The sequence below is a fragment of the Leptonychotes weddellii genome, chromosome 3 (assembly GCF_054177405.1).
Source record: "Leptonychotes weddellii isolate Sample4059 chromosome 3, ASM5417740v2, whole genome shotgun sequence".
NCBI classification, from domain to species: domain Eukaryota; kingdom Metazoa; phylum Chordata; class Mammalia; order Carnivora; family Phocidae; genus Leptonychotes; species Leptonychotes weddellii.
In genome coordinates, this window is record NC_138371.1 from 54,210,066 (window position 1) to 54,231,618 (window position 21,553).

General features: G+C 39.4%; 1 protein-coding gene across 11 annotated transcripts in view; it reads right to left on the reverse strand.

Annotated features, from left to right (window-relative positions):
• The window catches only part of RAPGEF4 (Rap guanine nucleotide exchange factor 4), a 284,964-nt gene that overhangs the window by 101,117 nt on the left and 162,294 nt on the right, over positions 1 to 21,553 (reverse strand). For 10 of the 11 annotated variants that reach the window (XM_081814166.1, XM_081814167.1, XM_081814162.1 and 7 more), the window contains one exon: positions 17,234 to 17,253. The exons of the other annotated variant lie outside the window; for it this stretch is intronic. In XM_081814166.1, coding sequence (XP_081670292.1) covers positions 17,234 to 17,253 — 20 coding nt within the window. The remainder of the gene's footprint in view (positions 1 to 17,233; positions 17,254 to 21,553) is intronic. 11 annotated transcript variants of the gene reach the window in all.

Genomic DNA, 21,553 nt, shown 5'->3' on the forward strand with positions numbered 1-21,553 from the left:
GATTTAATATTGTATAAATTATCTTATTTCAAAACTTTGTAAGTCAAATGTCCTGGGTGGTTCACTATGCCTGAAAACACCATAAATGACTGATCCGTTATTAGTTGGTAGTATCATTGCTTTTTCTTACTTAGATAGCCATTTTGAGAATTACTTCTCTCTAATTATCATTAGGAGTTTAAACCTCTGTGATCTTACAGTATTTTTAAAGAAGGAGCCTATGGGAAATCTTTATGAAGGTACAGAGCAGAGAAAACTCTGAGACTATACAATTCATATGAAAACTGTTCTCAGGATATAAAAGTAATCACAAACTGGGGTGAAGGACAAGATAGTGAAAGTGGTTTTCTTTTCTGACTTGGGGTTGTCGGGTAAGGGATGCTGTTCCATTCTTTTCTCTTCTCATCTGCTTAGGGTCCTCCAGAATAGGAGTACAGACAAGAAGAGAAAGAAGGAAGGTTTGTGGATTCATCCTACAAGAGACTATTCCAATCTCAGGGAGGATAAGAATAAGTATTTAGTGAATGTTATGTGCTAAGTGCTTCACATGAATTATCTTTTTTAGGGGGAGGTCATATGGTAATAGTTAAGTTTATTTATTTATTTATTTATTTATTTATTTAAGTTTTTATCCATCTCCCCACCGACCTCCCCTCTGGTAACCATCAGTTTGTTCTGTATAGTTAAGAATCTGTTTCTTGGTTTGCCTCCCTCTCTTTTTTCCCCTTTTGCTTGTTGTTTTGTTTTTTAAATTCCACATATGAGTGAAATCATGTGGTATTGTCTTTCTCTGACTGACTTATGAAATCTTGCCAATTGCAACAACATGGATGGAGCTAGAGAGTATTAGGCTAAGTAAAATAAGTCAGTCACACAAATTATCTTATGGAATACTCACAATGACCCTTTGAAGAATATACTCTTATCATTCCCATTTCACAGATAATGAAACTGAGGCTAGGGTTATATGGCCGGCAGGTGGCAACTCTGGTACATGAACCCTCCGGTTAGCCACTACTCTATACTGTCTTCTGGGGAACACGCCCATGCCCATCTGCTCTGTGAATTATGGTGATTTTTTAAAAAGAGCCAATCTTACGTTCTGCATGGAGCACTGGGTGTTGGGCACGAACAATGAATCATGGAACACTTCATCTAGAACTAATGATGTAATGTATGGGGATTAACATAAGAATAAAAAAAAAATTCAAAAAAAAAAATAAATAAATAAAAAGAGCCAATCTTGATTATGTCGCTTTTCTATTTAAAACATTTAATGGCTCCCCATTCTTCTTGGAACAAATCCAGACTTCCTAATGCTGTTTAAAAGCCTCTTCATACTTGTGCCTCTTGCCTACCTCTCCAGCCTCATTTTCACCATTCTCCCACTTGCTCCAGTTGCTAAGAATGTTTTCCAATCCCTCAAATACATCAAACTCTTCCATTTTGGAGGTTTTGCCCAATCCATTCCCTTTGCCTTTAACATGCATTCTCTTCCATTTTCCTGACTTCCTCATCCTTCAATCTCAGCAAGATGTGCCAGGCCTTCTATTAGGTGCTGGTAGAGCTGTTAGCTGGTCCTACAGGTGACCACTGAGCCCTTGAAATGTGACTAGTCTGACTTTGGATGGAAGTGTGAAACACTTGCTGAAGTTTGAAGACCAGGTACAAGAAAAAAAATGTGTAAAATATATTGCTAATAATGTTTTATATTGGTTGCATGTTGGAAAGGGAATATTTCAGATATCTTGGAATAAAGAAAATATATTATCAAAGCTAATTTCACCTGTTTATTTTTACTTTTTAAAATGTGGCTGCCACGGGTACCTGGGTGGCTCAGTCGTTAAGCGTCTACCTTTGGCTCAGGTCATGATCCCGGGGTCCTGGGATGGAGCCCTGCATTGGGCTCCCTGCTTGGCGGGAAGCCTGCTTCTCCCTCTCCCACTCCCCCTGCTTGTGTTCTCTCTCTCGCTGTCTCTCTCTGTCTGTCAAATAAATAAATAAAATCTTAAAAAAAAAAACAACAAAGATAATAAAACTAAAGAATAGAGAAATTAGAAACAACCAAAATATCCAACACTAATCAAATGGTTAAAAATAAGTGATGATACATCAGAATTAGGGGATATTTTGCAGCCTATATATATATATATATATATAGGCTATATATATGTGTGTGTGTGTATATATATATATATATATATATACTTACAGCCAAATAATGTCATGGACGAGTTAAAATACATGGTAAAAATGATTACACTAAAAACCTAACCACAGAGATGTCCTTTTTCACCACTCTATTCAACACCATACTGGATGTTCTAGCTAGTGCAACAAGGCAAGAAAAATAAAAAAATGATATCCAGTGATAAAAGAAATGAACTATCAAACCATGCAAAAATATGGAATCTTAAATGTATATTGCTAAGTGAAAGAGCCCAGTCTGAAAAGGTTACCTACTATATCGTGCCATTTATTTGGCTTTCTGAAAAAGGTGAAATTATAGAGAGAATAAACAAATTAGTGATAGCCAGAGCTTCAGATATGGAGTGATGGACAGGTGAAGCATGGGAAATTTCTTAGGGCAGTGAAACTATTCTGTAGGATACATGACACTATGCACTTGTCAAAACCCACAGAACTTTACAGCACAATATATTCAGAGTAAAACAATATATTCAGAGTAAAAAAATAAAATCATTAGGAAGTTTGGAATCCCAGGATAGAATGCAGACTGTGACAAAAAGAATTTGACAATCTTACAAATGCAAGGGAGTGGGGTGAGGGAGGTGGGGAAGGTGTTGACTTAAATAATTTCAAAATGAGTGGATTATGTACGACTAAAGGCAAAATACCCTGTACATGAGCACTCTATTCTAGTTTATAAAGTATGTTTTTCATGGGTTACAGGTAATCAGTCTGAAACCACCATACATATATACTGGAATTAGAAAAGTAGATGGCAGACAGTGTGAGTCAAATTCCTCACTGTTGGAGTGGGAAGTTACAGATAAGCAAGGAGAAGAGGCTGGACTGATCCATGCACTAATGGATTAGAATTAAAGAAATGAGTGTGAACCCTAAATAGCTAGATATGGATATATACACAAATATTTATAGATTTGTGTATATGCACAGGTTAGTATACCCACATATATTTCCTTGCTGTCTCAGCTGAAGGGGTATAAAGGCAATGACATCTGTAGCAACAAGCACACCTGCCACCCAGATCTTGGCTTCTAATACCATTCTTCAATAAAAGGAACCAAGAATCTTTGGCACAGCGGCAGTTGCTAAGATGGGGCAGGGAATATACAAGCATTTAGTTGTGTCAGAAAGTAAGGAAGTGTTTAAAAACACAAAACAAAACACAATCATGGGAGTACGTTAAGGAAACACAGGAGCCAACCGAAAGATCTCCCAATGGCCAAAACTGAAACAATTCGAGAAACAAAATAAATATAGTGTTGGATTATAACCCAAAGTATAAAATAGATACTCGTGAGTCCACGCTGATATAAATAAATGACTGACTGACTGACTTAATTAATTAATTAATGTGAGAGGAGAAACAAATCTTCCATGCAGAACAATTCCAAATACTTTACGTAGGTATTCACTAACAAGGAGGTAGGGCATAACTCCTTACACTACAGTGTGGGCTGTGCATGGTGACTTCCTTCCAAAGAGTTCAGTATGGAAAGGGGGTGGGGCGAGAGTGACTTTACAGTGGAGAAATTTGGGAAATACCACTTTAACCAGGTAATCAAAGTCAATGCTAAATCAAACTGATAGTATGTATTCTTAATATGATGTGATGAAAATGGACTATACCTCTGTGGTCTTTCCCCAAAAATCCATAATCCAAGTCAATCTTGAAAAAAATATCAGACAAATCCCAACTGATGGACATTCTCTAAAATACCTGATCATTATCCCTCGGATCTGTCAGAGTCATCAACAGCAAGGAAAGTTTGAGAGACCACATAGCAGCCAAAAAGAGCCTAAGGAGATATAATCACTAAATATAAAGTGATATCTGGGATGGGATCCTGGAACAGAAAGAGGACACCACATAAAAACAAAGGAGAGGGGTGCGTAGGTGGCTCAGTCGTTAAGCGTCTGCCTTCGACTCAGGTCATGATCCCGGAGTCCTGGGATTGAGCCCCACATTGGGCTCCCTGCTCAGCGGGGAGCCTGCTTCTCCCTCTCCCACTCCCCCTCCTGTGTTCCTGGCTCTTGCTATCTCTCTCTGTCAAATAAATAAAATCTTTTAAAAAAACCCCACAAAAACAAAGGAGATATGTAAACAATGGACTTTGGTTAATGCAAATGTAACAATATTGGTTCATTAAAAAAATGCTGAAAGATTAAAAACTGTCAACCTGTAATTCTCTATCCAGTGAAAATATCCTTTAGGAATTAAGGTAAAATAAAGACATTTTCAGATGAAGGAAAATTTAGGAGAATTCATATCCAGCAGACCTGTTCTACAAGAATTTCTAAAGGAAGTTCTTCAGACAGAAGGGAAATAATACCAGAGGGAATCTTAGAATGTCAAAAATGAAGGAAGAACAACAGCAAGATAACTAAAAATAATTCCAGAAACAGGAAGGGGATGGTATGAAACCTAACCTTGACAAGATATACATAATTGAAAAAAAAAATCATTGTAGAGGAAATTCATTCCCAATATGGTTGAGACAATGTTAGATAATAAAAGAAATCTGTTAAAAAACTTGATTAAAAAAAGTAGAATATGAAACTATGCAGTATGAACTAAATTTTGTTTCTATATGGATATTTGTTTCTGTGTATTAAATATAGAAACACACAGAGCTCTGGCTGGTGGCATCTACGGGAAATTTTTAAAAATACTTTTATGTTTCCAAATATTCAACATAAGCATTATTACGTTTATGATCAGTAAAAGATAACCATTATTTAAAAAATTCACTGTCTCACTAGACTTCATTTGAGACTCTTGGCATAAACATTTCCTTTTAGGCACACAATATAAGCTTCAATGACTCATCTGAATGTAAATTTGGCTCATAGGGTTTAAAGACTTAAAATCAAATAGATAAAAAAAAAGAAGAATCTCTGTAATATTCTAGGACAAATGGGATTGCTTATGTCATCTACTGGTTCAGAACCCACATCTAAGTAGCTCAAAAGACTTAACAAGATCAAATCTTGTTAATTTCCACATCATACATGTTAAGAAGGCAGTGAAAAAGAAATTATGCTTCTGACTGAATGGAATGCATGGAATTTCTAAAGCACAATACTCATTGCAATCAAAGCTATTGCAAAATGTGATGTCAACATTATTCTCGTAAGTGCTTCTGTCCTATTTCTTCATAAACAAGGGATGAAGACTAGCCCCAAATGAGATATTGATTGCATTATGTTGTTATCTGAGTACACTAGAGGAAGGGGACTGATTTTTTTAGCAGTCAGCTGAATGTGCCTCCCTGAGGAGGAGAGGTGAATAGCTACTATTTCCTGTTCCCCCCTTCTTCTGGGCACAGAACTTCTCCCCATCTTCAGACCTGAGCCCACAGTGGTATCTCATCCACACTGGCTCAGAGTTGGGGTGGAGGGGCTACCCTACCCACACTAGATCAGTCAGTGTCTTTCCCCAAGGTTTTCTAACTGTAACTGCTGGGTAAGAACTCAGGACCCGTGGAGGCCACGTTTCCAGGCTTGGGGAGAAGCAGAAAGAAGTAGAGCTTTTGGCTTCTATTACAAAGTGTAGAGGGTCAGCTCTATACTTGCTCCCCCCGTGTACTGGGGATGTGAGTCCTCAACTTTCCCTCTTGTTTGCTTTTGAGGTGGCTTGATGTGGATTTCTGTCACCTGTAATTTACCTATTCTGGAGTCATACAGTAATTTAGTAACTGCATTCTAGTCAAGAGGGAGAATGTTGAGGGGTGAATAATGAGACATTTTCTTGGAAATCCTTTGTGTTCAAGTGACATGGCTCTTAGAATGCACAGAGAATTTTAGCATCTAACTCCCATCTCTCTCAGTACCACATTCTGATATAATTACCTATTTACCTATTTCGCTCCTAAGCTGTTTAAGCTGTTGGGCTGTTTGCTCTTTGAGGTCAAGAATTAGTTTTGCTGGACTTCATATCTCTAGAGCCAAAGCATGTTCCTGCATGACACATAGTAGGCACTTAACAAATATTAGTTGATTTTAAAAGGATTACATAAAATATGATCATTTTCCTCCTATTATGGTATTATTTCAATTCTTCAAGCTTTATTAATTGGATATTTGTGGCTAGGCTGGAAAGATTAATTTATTTAAGAAAAAGGGGGTTAACTCATTTAGTAGTATAAGAAACTATAAAGAGAGAATGATTAAACTAATTAAGAAAACAAATTGTTTTAAGCAGGCCATAGCCATTTAGAATCACTGATTCATATAGAAATAATTTGTGGGCTCAGTTACAAATAACATCCCTCTACCTATTCATTAAATTAGGTCCCTGAGGATGTCTATTAAGCGACGCTTTGTTAGCTTGATTCATTTAGTATTTGTACTTGATATAGCCCACAAATCAACCTTTTATTAATTTGAAAGGTGATATCTGCAGTTGTACACAGAGTTTACTTACAAACATAAATTCTCTTAAAATCTACAAAATATAACAGAGGGGGGAAGATGAACTTAATAAAACCCTTGCTGATTTTTGTCTCATTATTTTTATTTTTTTTAGACACATTCTAATTTTATTCATGCCCCAGGCACATGCTACTCAGTATAAATACCCAACATCTAATCTCATTTTCACTCTCTGATGTTTATTATCATTAACTATTGACTGGACAGAGGGACAGAACAAAAGCCTAACTATAATCCTGGATGCTTTCTAGTGACAGTGGCTTTCAAACTGGGTCTCCAAGCTCCCCTTTATCCTCAGCTTTCCCTTTTGGGAGTTGTTGGCGACTGCATACTTCCACACGGTCAGACCCTAAACCCTGAAGTCGTCCGTAACTCCTCTCCTTCTCTCTCACCTCACATTTAATCCATCACTCTTATTTTTGAAATCCATCCAGAATGCAACACTTCCCACACCCCTCCTGTGACTACCCCATCATCTCCCTCTCTCCAGGAGGTACCACACTAGCTGCCTAGGAGTCAAAGAGTTCAGTGACCTTGCTATGTAAAACTATTTCCTTTTCATCTACTGATTTATGTGAATGAGCTTTCCCAGCCCTTATGTATATAATATCCAAGAAGAAGAACAGAATTGATGTTAAACCCACTGCAGATAGATAATGAATTCATTTTTAAAAAAGCATCTAAGTCATTCAATGAAGGCTTTCCAATAATTTACTTTAATATTTAATAATTGTTTATAAAAAATCTATAAAATATTTAATTTTGATAGATGTGTACAGCTACTGTCATTACTCAAGCCAAAAGAAAAATTTTAATAGACCGTCATAAGAAATTTTAAAATACTAAAATTTAAATTTATATATTTCTTTTTGATACATGAAAGCATAAGAAGGTAATTAATAAGAGACTTTCGATCATAAAATACATTACAACATAGAGGTGCCATTTAACCCTGGACAGCTCACACTGGGATAGTTAACACGAAGAAAAATTATCTTCTTATTTTAAGACACCGTTACGTGTGAGTCTTTGTTACTGTGGTTGAATCTGTATATTAACTAACACATTGAGACAATTAAGAGGTAACCTGGTCTGGAAAAAAAATACATTACAATAGGATAAAATTCTGTGAGCAAAACAGAATGGGAATATGATTTAAAGAAGAAAAATAATATAGCTAACAGTTAAAGAAGAGTGTGCTCATAGTTTTTAAAAATGGTGAGCAGCAGGGCGCCTGGGTGGCTCAGATGGTTAAGCATCTGCCTTCGGCTCAGGTCATGATCCCAGGGTCCTGGGATCGAGTCCCACATCGGGCTCCCGGCTCAGCGGGGAGCCTGCTTCTCCCTCTGACCCTCTCCCCTCTCATGCTGTTTCCCTCTCACTCGCTCTCTAAAAAATAAATAAAATCTTTAAAAAAAAAAAAAAATGGTGAGCAGCAAATTGTCTCCCACAAAGCCTAACTCTGGTCTAAGACACAGTAAGCATTCCATAAGAACTTGCTACCTCATAGAATCACTTCTTGGGAAAACCTGTTTGATGTACAGGATTGGAACTCAGTATCTTTCTATGGATTTGCAGCCCAGATACCCCTTCTTCTAAGAAAGTCAAGTATCAACAACATATTAGATGAGGAGACATAAATGGATGAATGAATGAATTAGATACTCTGACTAATTTGGAGGTTTCCAAGTGCTAGTCATTTTACAAAAGAAAATAACATCTACTATTAATATTTCCACTTCCACGTTCATCCAAACATTCCATGCCATGCCACTGAAACTTCAGCTCTCAGGTTAGACGTGCCCAAACACGGGGATGGCCACCAGAGGGAGCCCAAGTGTTTTTCGGAATAAACCAGATAGCACAGAGAAAACAAAACCTAAAGGGGGCGGGGGGTGGGGTGGGGAGAAGGCCCATCATTACCTGTTTCAGTCACTTAAAAAAATTTCTTGTCGAATGACAGAGCTATTTTTGCATTTATGTTACAAATTCCTTTACTAGGCAGTTGTACATTGCAATACTTTGACACTTTTAGGAGAATTGGTGAAACATATTTAAAAACCTCACATACCCTAAAACTAGAAGGTCCAGGGTAAGTGGTCATAAAAACAGCCATGATGCTCTGCTGTGCCCCCAAACAGGCCAGGCCTCTTCTCCAGCTTATCTTCACGTTCCTGTTCTTACTCTATCCTGGTCCATCTTTGTAGTCAACTCTGGGTGTGGTTTCCTCACTTTGTTTGGAGCCAGGCTATCAAATTACAGCACTGAGTGAGCACTTGGTGTGACATGGGAATTTTTCATTCTCCTGGCTGAGCCAAATTATATTGACATTAAGATGAATGACTTTCCATTTGGCATCCTGAAGTCTTCCTAGAACTGAGGACTGGACTAAGTCCTAACAGGATTCAAGAGGACCTCTATAATGCTTCCCCAGAACCAAGCTCCACTTAAACCAGAACCCACTGGGGGCTCCTGGGTGGCTCAGTCGGTTGGGCGCCCCACTCATGATTTCGGCTTGGGTAATGATATCAGGGTCATGAGATTGAGCCCCCCTTGGAGCTCTACGCTCAGGGTGGAGTTTGCTTGGGAATCTCTCTCTCCCTCTCCCTCTGTCCCTCCCCTGTTGCACTCTGTAAATAAATAAATGAAGGAAGGAATATGTGAATAAGTAAAATATTAAAAAACAAACCAGAACCCACTGGCCAACCTCAGAGATCCCCCATCCAGGCTGGAGAGATGTCCTGGGGCTGAGACTACAGACAAGGGTGTGATCTTGTTTAGAATCAAACTCCAGGGCAACGTAATCTGTTTTAGATTTGAGCACTATGGAGTTTTGGAATATTCCCCGTGCCTTATCTTATTTGATCTCCCAACAATCCTTTTACTGTAGTAGGTCAGGAATCACCATGTTCTTGATGAGGAAACCAGGTCATGGAGGTAAGTGATGTACTTGGGTCATGTCTCAGGCTATCAAGTGTCAGGGACAGAAACTGATGCACATCTGAGGACACGGACATAACAATGAGTAAGTACTAATTCAGTCATACTAATGTCTTCTGAGATAGAAAATTATCCCCTTCCTTTTCCCTCACTTACAAGCGAATAAAAAGCATCACAGATATTAATTTAGCGACTTTGCTCTTGTCTTACCCAGTATTTTTATGGTATGTTCTCCTAAGTTATTTTTTCATGTCCAGACGGGATAATTTTATGACGTATGCAAATAAATTAGCACAAACAAATTAAATTCCACAAGGTTAGGTCCTCTGCTGAATGCTGCTAGATTTAACATACTTATTAATGCCTTGAATACGGACTCAAAAGCGTTCTTAATAAATTTGACAATGATATCCAATTGAGTGGGGATGGCTGGCCCTTAGGAGAAGTGGAATAAAACTGAAAATGACCTTGACAAATGGAAAAGGTAAAAGGACAAAATTCAATAGAAAGCCTTGCAGAGCGATTCATTCAAGAGAAGGGTGTGTGTGTATGGGAGGGGGGCGCGGAAACAAAGGAGAACCACAGAAATGCGGGAGCACTGACTGGGCAATTACAGCAGAAAAGGAGCTGGAGATCAGAGTGAACAACAGGCTCTAAAGACATTAGCAATCCAGATGTGTCATTTTTAAAAAAGAAGGCACGATATTGGTAGGTACAAATAGGGGTAAATTCAAACTAATTCCCCATCTACATTTTTAAAAAGATCAAGTTTTAGAGAAAAAAAATATGATGTTTTGTTGGGTCCCCAAAATACCTGGAGCTTGGAAGCCAGGTTTTGATAACTTTGAAAGGGATCCTACAAAGTATAGTTTTTAAAATAATGAAAAGTTTTTTTTTTTTTAATTTCAGATCTGATGAAATTAGCCTCGAAAGAGAAAATTCTGGTACTCTGTTTCTTAATGTATGCAATGCTCTTGGCCTGGAATGTTCTTTCCCTTCCACCTGGGTAACATCTTCTTTCCATCAAGAGTGCACACAGGCATTTCTTCCTCTGCGAGGCTGGCTCTGAATCCCTCCTCTTCTCCCCAAGGAGAACTGCACAGACCCCCGCATGTGTCTCCTCAGAGTACATACCAGGTACTTAGCACTGGCTAAGCACTTGGGATAAATCTTTTCCTTAAACCTTCTGGAAGCCCCCGGGGTAACACACTACTATTATCTCCGCTCTGTAGAGGGAAACGGAAGAGGAAGCTTAACTAACGTGTCCACCTTCACATGGTGAGTCAGTGGCAGAATTGGGACTGTAACTCAAGACTGAAGAACTCCTAAGCTCACCTCCTCATGCCACACTCTCCCAACCACGTGTGCCCATGACTTGTGCTCATGCACTTGTGTTCTCATGTCTGCCTCTGTCCAGTGGCTCTAACACCCTGCAGGAAGCGACCATGCTTTATTTATTTTTGTGGCCCCACATGGGGCTTGTGATCAATTACTACATGTTTGTTAAATTAAAGATTTTCAACCAAACATATGGCATATTCTGTGGGTATTTCTGAGTCATTCTTTGAAGGAAAATAAAAAATAAAACTAAGTTCAAGTAAACAGAATTTAAACATTTATAAAAGCTGGCAATAAGAATTCTGAACAATGCCAGATCATATATAGTAATCATATTTTTTCATTTCATTTTCTAGAAATTTTAAAGAATCAAAACAGTTAAATATATATGCATGCATACGTACATATGTATGTGTTTATGTATGTGTATATGTACATCTATCAATCATCTATCTTCAAAGTAATTTTATCTAAAGGTAAAGAGAATGACTACAGAATATTTTAATATCGATGGACTCAGGGGAGGCTGTCTGACACAGAACTGTTATTAGAAAAGAATCCAAATCCTAAATGACATGTAATCACTATATTAATTTATCCAATCCGAGAACACTACAGATTGCTCTCCTAAACATAAGACATATTTGCAAATAATTTGGTTCCAATTTCTCCAAACAAAAACAATAAAAATTCAGATACATCAAACATAAATGATACTAATTTATTCTCACCGTCAATTGAGATAATGTGCTTGTAGCCCAAAGTTACTGGTGATGAACATAATTGCCTGCAGCACAGGATAAAATATTTCTGGAGACAGCAATCTACTCTCCCATGACTTTGAAATCAGCACTCTCGTACATTACCATTAACATGACATTGTGTTCCTTGCCCCTGCTGCCAGTGGAACTAACTCTCAGCAGAAGGGCCCATACGGAGCTGCCTCACCTCAAGGCCACGTCATTTTTTCAAGTGAGAGCGGGGGAGAAGCTGTTGGCTAGAGAGACTGGGGAATCTCGTTTCTTCTATTATCACTATTTTTAACAATTAAACAATCCCATGTTCTCTGTGATATCTTGCTCAAGTCAAACTCTGACTACACAGAAGCCTGAGAGGACATACATATGCCAACCCGGGTAAAATGTGGAAAAACTCATGCAACCCTGGAAAACCATCAACACTGCAACAACAGCACAAATTCTACTCCATTAAAAAAATCTAAAAACAGTAGAGAAACCAAAAGGAGAGCACTGAGATAATCGGCAAGTGTAATTCATAATTTTATGAAAGTAAATCTAAAATACTAACAAACCACCACCCCAACACACCCCAATATGTGCCATTTCACCCAGCAAACTCACGGTAAGCAGATCTTGGGAACATTGCCGAGAACATTCAGAGGCAACAACCACATGGCTTAACTGACACCTGAGGGATCAGGTTTTTAGACTGTTACCCACATTTACCATTCACGATTTAGATTAAGGGCAACTATACCTCCTCTTAAAAATTCAATCAATATACCATTGCAGGAGCTAGAGAGAGAGGGAGAGAGAGAGATGGCACCGTCAGCTTTTAGAGCAGGGGAACAGACGGAATAAAAAGCAGGAAGAGATTCAGCAAGGGCATTCTGCCCCATAAAATACATAACTCACAAACACAAAAACAAACATTTCTTCAGAGACCGAGCCGAAGCTGTCCTTGGCACCTTCGACATTAAGTCGCTGGTGTTCTCCAGGAGGTGGGGCAAAGTGTTGGCTCACTGAGCTACGTGCTCCCATAGGCCTGCTAAAGAAACCAGTGTTGACCCTCTACCCAACAGGAGGGACGGAGCCAGCCACACTGCCAAACCTAATCTTCACCCGGGCGATAAGCAGTGTGTCCTGTAAAATCAAAATGAGCAGGCTTAGGATTTTCTGTCCTTCACATTGGGTTGATTTGCCCTTGCCTGTTGAGGTTCGCGCCTTCGGCCGGCTTCGTATGAGCTGTTGCATCGCGGTGACAGGGCTAGCTAGCCATCCTTAACCTACAACACACGGGATCGGCTGCCAGGGCTAAGCCTGTGAACTCTGGCCAACACGTCTTGATAAGCTCTGGACGTGTATCAGTCATGTTTTAAAAGCAGGATTTTAAGAACTGTTTCACAGAAACTGTTGGTTTGAATTCAGCAGGTGTTCTAAAGCTGGAGTTAAAAGGTTTTATGGGGTTTTTGTGGGTTTATCTAAGTATTTTTATATTTTAAGTTTGTTTGAGGACACACAATTTCCGTTTCCTTCCTCTGGCCCAGAATCATAGCCAATGTATAATAGTAAAATAAGATGTTGTTATTTAATAGGTGGGAAATATTTCAATTTGTTTTCTTTAATCTTGAAAAAGAGCAGCAATAAATGTTATTATATTTCCTAAAAATGCCTAACATTCCTAACCTTTTGACCCTGATAGTTATTTTCTTCTTTTTCTATTGTCCTTTCCTTAATGAGAATTTTCAAGCTGTGTAAATTATTTCCTCCCCATTTGCCATTTAAAATCTCTGTCTTTATAATAATTTCTAAAAATTAGTCTTTATATAAATGACCCATGATTTTTAAAAGTTTGACAAACTGCTGATTTAAGTCATCTTCTTAAAATAAGACCTACCAAATAGTTTTATAAGATTCCCAAGCTTGCTCTTACTAATTGGGAGCATCCAGTTCTTCTAGTGCTTAGGAAACCTTTGAGCTCTGAATTGATTGTAAGTTTTTATTAAATTCCAGTTAGTTAACATGCAGTGTAATATTAGTTTCAGGTGTACAATATAGTGATTCAATACTTCCCTACAATACCCAGTGCTCATCACAGCAAGTGCGCTCCTTAGTCCCCGTAGCCTCTTTGACCCACCCCCCACCCACTGCCTCTCTGGTAACCATTAGTTTTTCTCTCTGAATCTGTTTTTTTGCTTTCTCTCTCTCTCTCTTTTTCCCTTTATTTCTTTTGTTTCTTAAATTCCACGTATGAGTGAAATCGTATGTTTTTTGTCTTTCTCTGGCTTAATCTCACTTAGCATTATACTCTAGCTCCATCCATGTTGCAACTGGCAAGATTTCAGTCCCTTTTATGGCTGAGTAATATTCCAGTGTGTGTGTGTGTGTGTGTGTGTGTGTGTGTGTGTGTGTGTGTGTGTACACACACCACATCTTCTTTATGCATTTATCAGTCCATGAACGCTTGGGCTGTTTCCATAACTGATTGAATTACTGCATTAATTAGTGTTTTATATTGGGAAAGTACTCTTCCACACTTAGTAGGGACCTAATTACACTGTCAATACTATAACTGCCTTAAAAAAAATGATCCTTTTGGAAACTAGATGTTTATAAATAAGGAAATGGGATTATTTTGTAATATCTTCCTAAGCCTATTTTCTGGCCCTTCTACACTGAGGAAGAAAAGGATAGACTTCTAAAACTACATAACTTCAGTAGCAATCGTCTGTCAAAAGGATGGAGCACAACAAGGAACAAAATCTATATAAGTAGTAGAAAATTATAGACAAGCTCATTCCTCCAAAGGGCAACTGTAACATTCAACTATGAAGCTTTCTTGTAATTGTGATTTTTAGCTTCTGTGTTAAACATGGTCATCCAATAGGGCATATACAGAAGATGGAAAAAATATAACTTGAAAAGATCAAAGAGAATAATTTATTTGTACAACCAACAGCCCCAATCATAACCCTATCAAAACTTGCTTTATTGGTGCAATAGTCATTTTTCTAATACCTTACCAATTAGTTTATAGGTTCCAGTCTCCTGTGTCATATCAAGTTAAATGATGTCTCTATCAATTACAGTAAGTAGTAAACAAAATAATGTAGCAAGTTAACTGCCAGCCCATTTGTTTCTATGAAAGTGCAATTTATGAAAAGAAAGTTCCTTTTTTGCAAGGTGAGGCTGCATCTGGAAATAAAAGAGAGCTGGCAAGGCAGCTAAAAACACCACTTACTGACGCCTGCATATTTGGTTAAAAGTTAAACATGGTGATTAACGAAATCAAGAGTAGGAGCTGGAGAGGAGAATATATTCTCTCCACAAAGAAGCTGTTTGGACACTGAAACAATATCTAAGTGCTTTTATTTCAGTCCACAGGCATATTATTGCTATTTAGAAACATAAAGGGAATATAAGATTGCCCAGCGTGTAGTTAAAGAAGGTAAAGGATAAAAGAAATCATCATAACACAACTTGTCTCTTCTAAAGGAAAAATTCCAATTAACACCCATTTTAAGGCTCTTAGGCTTCTTTTTATCTTTCTAGAGCTTCAACTCTATTCACGAATGTCTTTCATCTCATTTGCTTTACTTTGACTGATGGCATTGGAGAACTTTCTTAATAGCACATGGTGACATTATATCCACTCTATTTGCTGATAGAGAAAAAGGGTGCTTTTCTGTTTGCTAGAGAATCTGACACAGAATGAATGACCCAAACAAATAGAAATGAACATACACGATGAATAATATAGGGGAGACAGGCTGCCCCCCCAAATCTTACAGGGCAACATGCTGATAACAACTCAACATATCTAACTTTCTGTAAACTTCAGATTCCTATTTTGTCACAAAGTGAGCCACAGGATGACAGCTGGTAGGTCTCTGCTTATGTTGTCCCTCTGCAGGGAGGTCCAACCTAAAGGTCACGAGGGACCTAAGAGAGACAGAGCTTTCTTTTGAAGCTTAGAACATTTTAGACCTCCTAGGGCTTGGCCATTCTGTGTGTGCCCTCCACATCACTGATGGTTCCTTGATGAGGAAGCACCAAGCTCTTTTATCCTCTTGACTTGGCTAGTGATCTGTGTATTATTTGTTTTGGAGTGCTTTGGGACATCCGTATCCAAAATCGTGGCAGGATGAGTCTGTTACTGTAGACTCTAAAGCTTTGGCTTTCCATGAACCTGATTATCTAGAGCTTTGCTCAACACACAAAGATATTTTTTTAATGGCAAAAGATCAATGGAAAGGTTCATTGAAGAAAGGTATTTTGATGAGAACCATAAATGGCAAAAGGATAGTTACTTCATAAAAGGGTAGGACATTTTTCAGAGGAGGAAAGATCTCAAGAAAATGATACAAGTCTTGACAAAATAATAATTACAGTAATAGTCTTAACATTTACTGAGCTCTGTTGGACTAGTCTCTATGGTTTCCACAGATTATTCCATTCAATATTCATAATGGCCTCTTAAGGTGGTCACGACTAACACCCACATTTAAATATGAGGCAAGGATGTTTCGAGAAGCCAAGTAGCTTGTGAAGGCCCACAGCCAAGAACTGAAATCCTCTGCCAAGCCAAGCGAAATTTTGATGTGACATTCAAAGTGGCATTGCTGGGTCTGGAACCCAAATTTGTGGTGGTGTAACAACGGGCCAGAATCCCAACCAGCCTTTGAAGCCAACGTTATAAAAAGAAGACCCAAAGAAAGCTAGAGTTAGATCTCTGGAAAGGGATACAGAAATAATCTGAATTGAATGAAGACGATATCTCTGTCCACAGACATAGGACCAAAAGCAGGGAAAGGAAAGGAGAATATTCTGTAATGATTCTGTGAATGTTGCCACTTTGGTACAGCAATCGAGGAACATAATGAAAGGGGAGGCATCTGAGAGTCACCAAGCACTGCTTCAAATTAATCACTATATACTCTTCCACCATTAACCCTTCCAGGTTGTTGAATAGATTGAGATTCTGGTTAATATGTAATTCATATTCTTATTATTTGCAAGCAAAGCAATGGGACCTGGAACCTGCACTTGGCACTGGTTCTTGGTGAAAAGTTTGTCCTAAACCTACTCTCTTACCTGACTGTGCTAAACAATTAGAGCAATTACTTATTTTCAGCTTCCAAAGAGAAACATTGACTTTCAAGAACCTTGGATACAATTATAAAATCAACTGACCCTGTATTTCATATTTTGTACTCCACTAAGGGAAAACAACTAATATTTTGTATGTTATTAAAGCAATGATTTGCTCACTTGCCTGCATACATCATGGGAAAAAGAAAAACCCTTAGCAATTGTACTGTTTGCCCCTAGAATAACCTTTCTGCAGACTAGTTAATATCAAGGACATGTGATGACCATGTCAGAGCAATCAACCTTCTCCCCCTCATATTTCAAAGGGACAGACCAAGATGCCAGAATAAGATTAGAAAAATATTTATTGCTCTGTTGAATGTGGATGAAGAGCTCTCTTCGCTGGTAGGGTTACCATGATTATTTTTTTTTTTTTACCTTATGACAGTTTTTAGAGGCTAGGCAGAGAGAGTGCTACTCACGTTCTCCTTGTCAGGAATCCCTAGAAGAAGAAAAATAGAGAGCATGAATTGTAAGATGAATCTGTAAAATGGAACTGAAATCCTTTGCTGAATCAAACAAAGTAAAATTCTGGTGTTTCTGATTTGTGTCTCCATCAAAACTTACATAATGCTGCTTAGAAAAATAGCAGCACCCACCAAAATCTGTAACATAAATAAATCAATGAATCAGGAGCAGGGCTGTGTGCCAGATAACAAAATCTCATGCTTATTTTGCTTTTCTACCATATGCTTTACTGCCAAAGGTAAAAATCCATCCCTGATTCATTTACACCATACAAACAACTAATTCCTCTCTGCTGGGCATAGAACACTCAGAATTAGGGACAGACAAGTCAAATCTTAAGTTACACATACTGTATTTTTTTCCATTTCAGACCACCTCACCATGCTCCAGGGCTGTGAACCTAGCTTCAAGTCCCACGTAAGAACTACCAGAACACAACTTCCATTTGGGGCGAAGCAAATTCCTGCTGCCTCCGAAGTCAGGTCTGAGCCTGGCAGTGTCTGTTTCCAGGGGTGTCCCAGTTTTCTGTGAAAAAGTTCATCGTTCATCCATTTATGCATTTGTTCATTCATTTACAAACATTTCGTGAGCTATAGGCAGGCCCTGGTCCTCTGTATTTCCTTTGGGGTTGTTGACTCTGACGGACATGATCAGGGTGGCCAGACAGGAAGACCCATAGCCCCAGCAGAGTTTAATGCCTCCAGTACAGTGGACCCCAGTGGCCTTCTATTGAGAGGTTGAGAGATACAAACAGGTGGTTTGTATGTGCGGCTCACCCCTAGAGCAGTTTGAGGTGGTTTGCAACATAAAAATACAGTACTTCCAAATTCTGAGTAAACAGCACATTATGTGTTTAATAAGGGGGTACACAGGATGTCTACTATTGGCTTTAAAAGAATTGAGTGCCCATTTTAATAGGCAGCAGTGTAATACACAGAAAGGGTATGAATGGAAGAGACTATCTGGAAACATTCCCTAATTAAACTCTGCCCCCCACACTGGAATAGTACCAGTACATAAAAGCCTAGGCAGGAAGCAGGGTGACAGAATATTAATGGGCATGTTTGCCACTTCCCAAATCTGTCAGGAGTAAAGGTGGCCTAATATTAGCACTCTGAAACTTTGAATCCCAGCTATCCATTCATTATTCCATCCATTTGTTCAATGACCATTTGAAAAGACTGGAGTTGATTGTATGAGGAGATACAGGGGTGTAACAGAAGCTTCCTTTCTAGGAGTTTCGATAAGATAAATACATGGCAGCGCAAATCACCATATCTGAGTGGCTGGAGATTAGGGTGTCCGTAGAGAAATAACACTGAAAAGATAATTTGGGGCCACATAGGAACTTGAAAGTTGGGCTAAGGCATTAGCAATCTTGGAAATTCACCTTCTATGGCAGGCAATAGGCAATCATTAAGATGTTTTGAGCAACAGAGTGATATGACCAGGATAAAGGGCAGGGGGAAGGGTCTGTTCAAAATGAAAAGACCCTTAAAACATAAAAGTCAGATGCAAGAGCATGATCCTTGAGGTCCAGTTTGAGCAAAGAGCTATAAAGACATTCAGTGGGGAAAATCTGAGTATGGACTTAGTAGATGATATGATTAAGGAAATTCATACCAGTTTTGTTTTGTTTTGTTTTTAAGATTTTATTTATTTATCAGAGAGAGAGAGACAGAGGCAGGCAGAGGGAGAAGCAGGCTCCTTGCTGAGCAAGGAGCCCGATGTGGGACTCAATCCCAGGACCCTGGGATCATGACCTGAGCCGAAGGCAGACGCTTAACCAACTGAGCCACTCAGGCGTCCCAAGTCATACCAGTTTATTAGGTACATGGAAAAGTCTTTATTTTCAAAACTATCTGCCGAAGTATTTGAGATGAAATGTGTGTATGTGAGTAGAAGAAGGAAATAAGGCAAATATTAAAATTAAAATATGGAAGTGCATATTGCTATTAATAAACAAATCATATTTAAGTATTAAAATACTAATGGTAATTAAAGTGATGAAGACATGGATGTTAACTATGTCATTCTGTATGTTTGAAGTTGTTCACAATACAAAGTAAATTTAAAAAGTTCTGTGTAAGTCGGGTGTAAGTCAGGTGTAGGGTGGACCAAGGGTGAGATCCTAAAGGCTCAGAGCCAGCTGAGTCATTCTTGCCCTTAGGTCAAGAGTGATGAGGTCCTTGGCCAAGTGGCTGCAGAGGGAACAGAAAGGAAAAAACATGAACTCTGCAAAGGAAGGAACAAAGAACCGGATGGGTGATTAACCTCAGTGCATGGAGGTGACAGAAGGGAGGACTCTAAATGGTTAAGGTTTATGGATGCCTGGGTGGCTCAGTCAGTTAAGTGTCTGCCTCCGGCTCAGGTGATGATCCTGGGGTCCTGGGATAGAGCTCCGCATCGGGGTCCCTGCTCAGCGGGGAGCCTGCTTCTCCCTCTCTCCTGCCGCTCCCCCTGCTTGTGCTCTCTCCCTGCCTCTCTCCCTCTCCCTCCCCCACTCTCTCTCTGACAGATAAATAAATAAAATGTTAAAAAATAATAAAATGGTTGAGGTTTAGAGGCTGGTATGGGAGAAGAACAGGGCAGATAGGAATGGAAATGTGGCTTTCAGGGTTTTGTGGGAATCAAGATGTGTTCTGTTGCTGACACTATGAGTTTAAGAGACCAGCAGAACATCCAGGTGGAAAGAGAACCAGCAGTCCTCTGAAAAGCTAAGCCATCATGGGAAGAATCAAACAGAGGTATTGGTTCAGGAAGTTCGTATCCACTGTAAGAAATGATGGTCATGGGGAAAGTATAAAGAACAAAGGAGAAAAGCAGCCAAGAGTGGACTCTTGGGTAATACCTAAGCTTCTGGCTGAGAGGAAGAGGTACCTGTGGAAGAGACCAAATGAACGTGGCCAGAGAGATACCAGAAAACCAGGATAATGCAGTGGAGCCTGGAAACTCAGGGAAAATGGAGTCTGAACATGGAAAGTCTTACTCAAAGTCAGAGAGATGGGGAATGGTAATGATGGAGGCTGGCGTTGGTTGGTCACTGGAGATGGTTTGAGTCAAGAGGTATGGGGCAGAAGCCAGACTTGGAGGGGTTAAGAGTGACCAGGGGTGAGGAAATGATAGCTAACATCACGGGGGTGCTTACTCTATGCCTGGCACCCTCTAAACACTTGACCTGTTTTGCTTCATTTAATCTTCACAACAATCTTGTGAGGAAACCGAGGCAGAGAGAGATTAAGTGCTTTGCCTGAGGTCATACAGATAGGAGACAGCACAGCTGGGATTTCAACTCAAGGACTCTTCGTGAGCCGGTCATTCCTACATCAGTCAGGAAAGAAAAATCAAGAACACGGGAGGGCAGGAAAGGAAGACCTGTCTTCCCCACCCCATCCCTCCACCCCAAGGACAGAAGAGAAACAGAGAAACAGGGCTGAGGCTACACAGAAACTATGACGCGGAGGGCAGGGAATGTGAGGAAGCTCACTTAAGATCTTGCAGGGAGGAGGATCACCTCGGAGTGGCGAGTCTGGTAGTGAGTGGCAACTGAAGGAGCTAGAGAGAGGATGTGAAGGGTGACTCTTTGCTTAGAAGACCCTGGCATGGAGGCACTGCCTGGTTAGTTCATCACGCTGTCTAGCTGCTCCAAAAACCTCAGCACTGGGCACCCTGCCCCCCATGTACGTCCAAGAGCCGAATAAGGGGACTCAGCAACAAGCAACTCCCAGAGCCAGTCATGAGTGATAAGAAGATGCTCCTGACACCGTGAACGGACAGACAGACTCAGGACGCAGGATTTCTTTGACTCTAGTGGGCACCCACGAGAAAAGATTATCACAGAGAAAAACTTCCTGTTTTTTACGAACACAGCGAGAGACTGGTCATATAAAAGGCCTGGAATTAGATGAGGCCATGATTTGCGAAGAATAAATAATGACTCATGCTGCTTTCCTCCTTGACCAATAGCATCAAAAGAGCAAGAGGTGGGGCTCTCAGGTGTCTGGATGTGACTGAGACAAATACAATTCATAAATCCCATTTTAAAAGAGCACAGAAACACTAGATTTCACCATAAAATGAAGAGATTTTGAGAGAGTATTTTAAGTATGAAGTTCCAACTGATACCAGAGCATCCCTCCCTATATCAGCTAGGACCACAAAATAATACTGTTAACAATTTTTAAAAATAATTCAAGTGTGGGCTGGCAGGTCTGTTTATCCATGAAAGAGTCTGGAGATTTACTCTGTCAAGCTGGTGTAGGACATATTTTTTG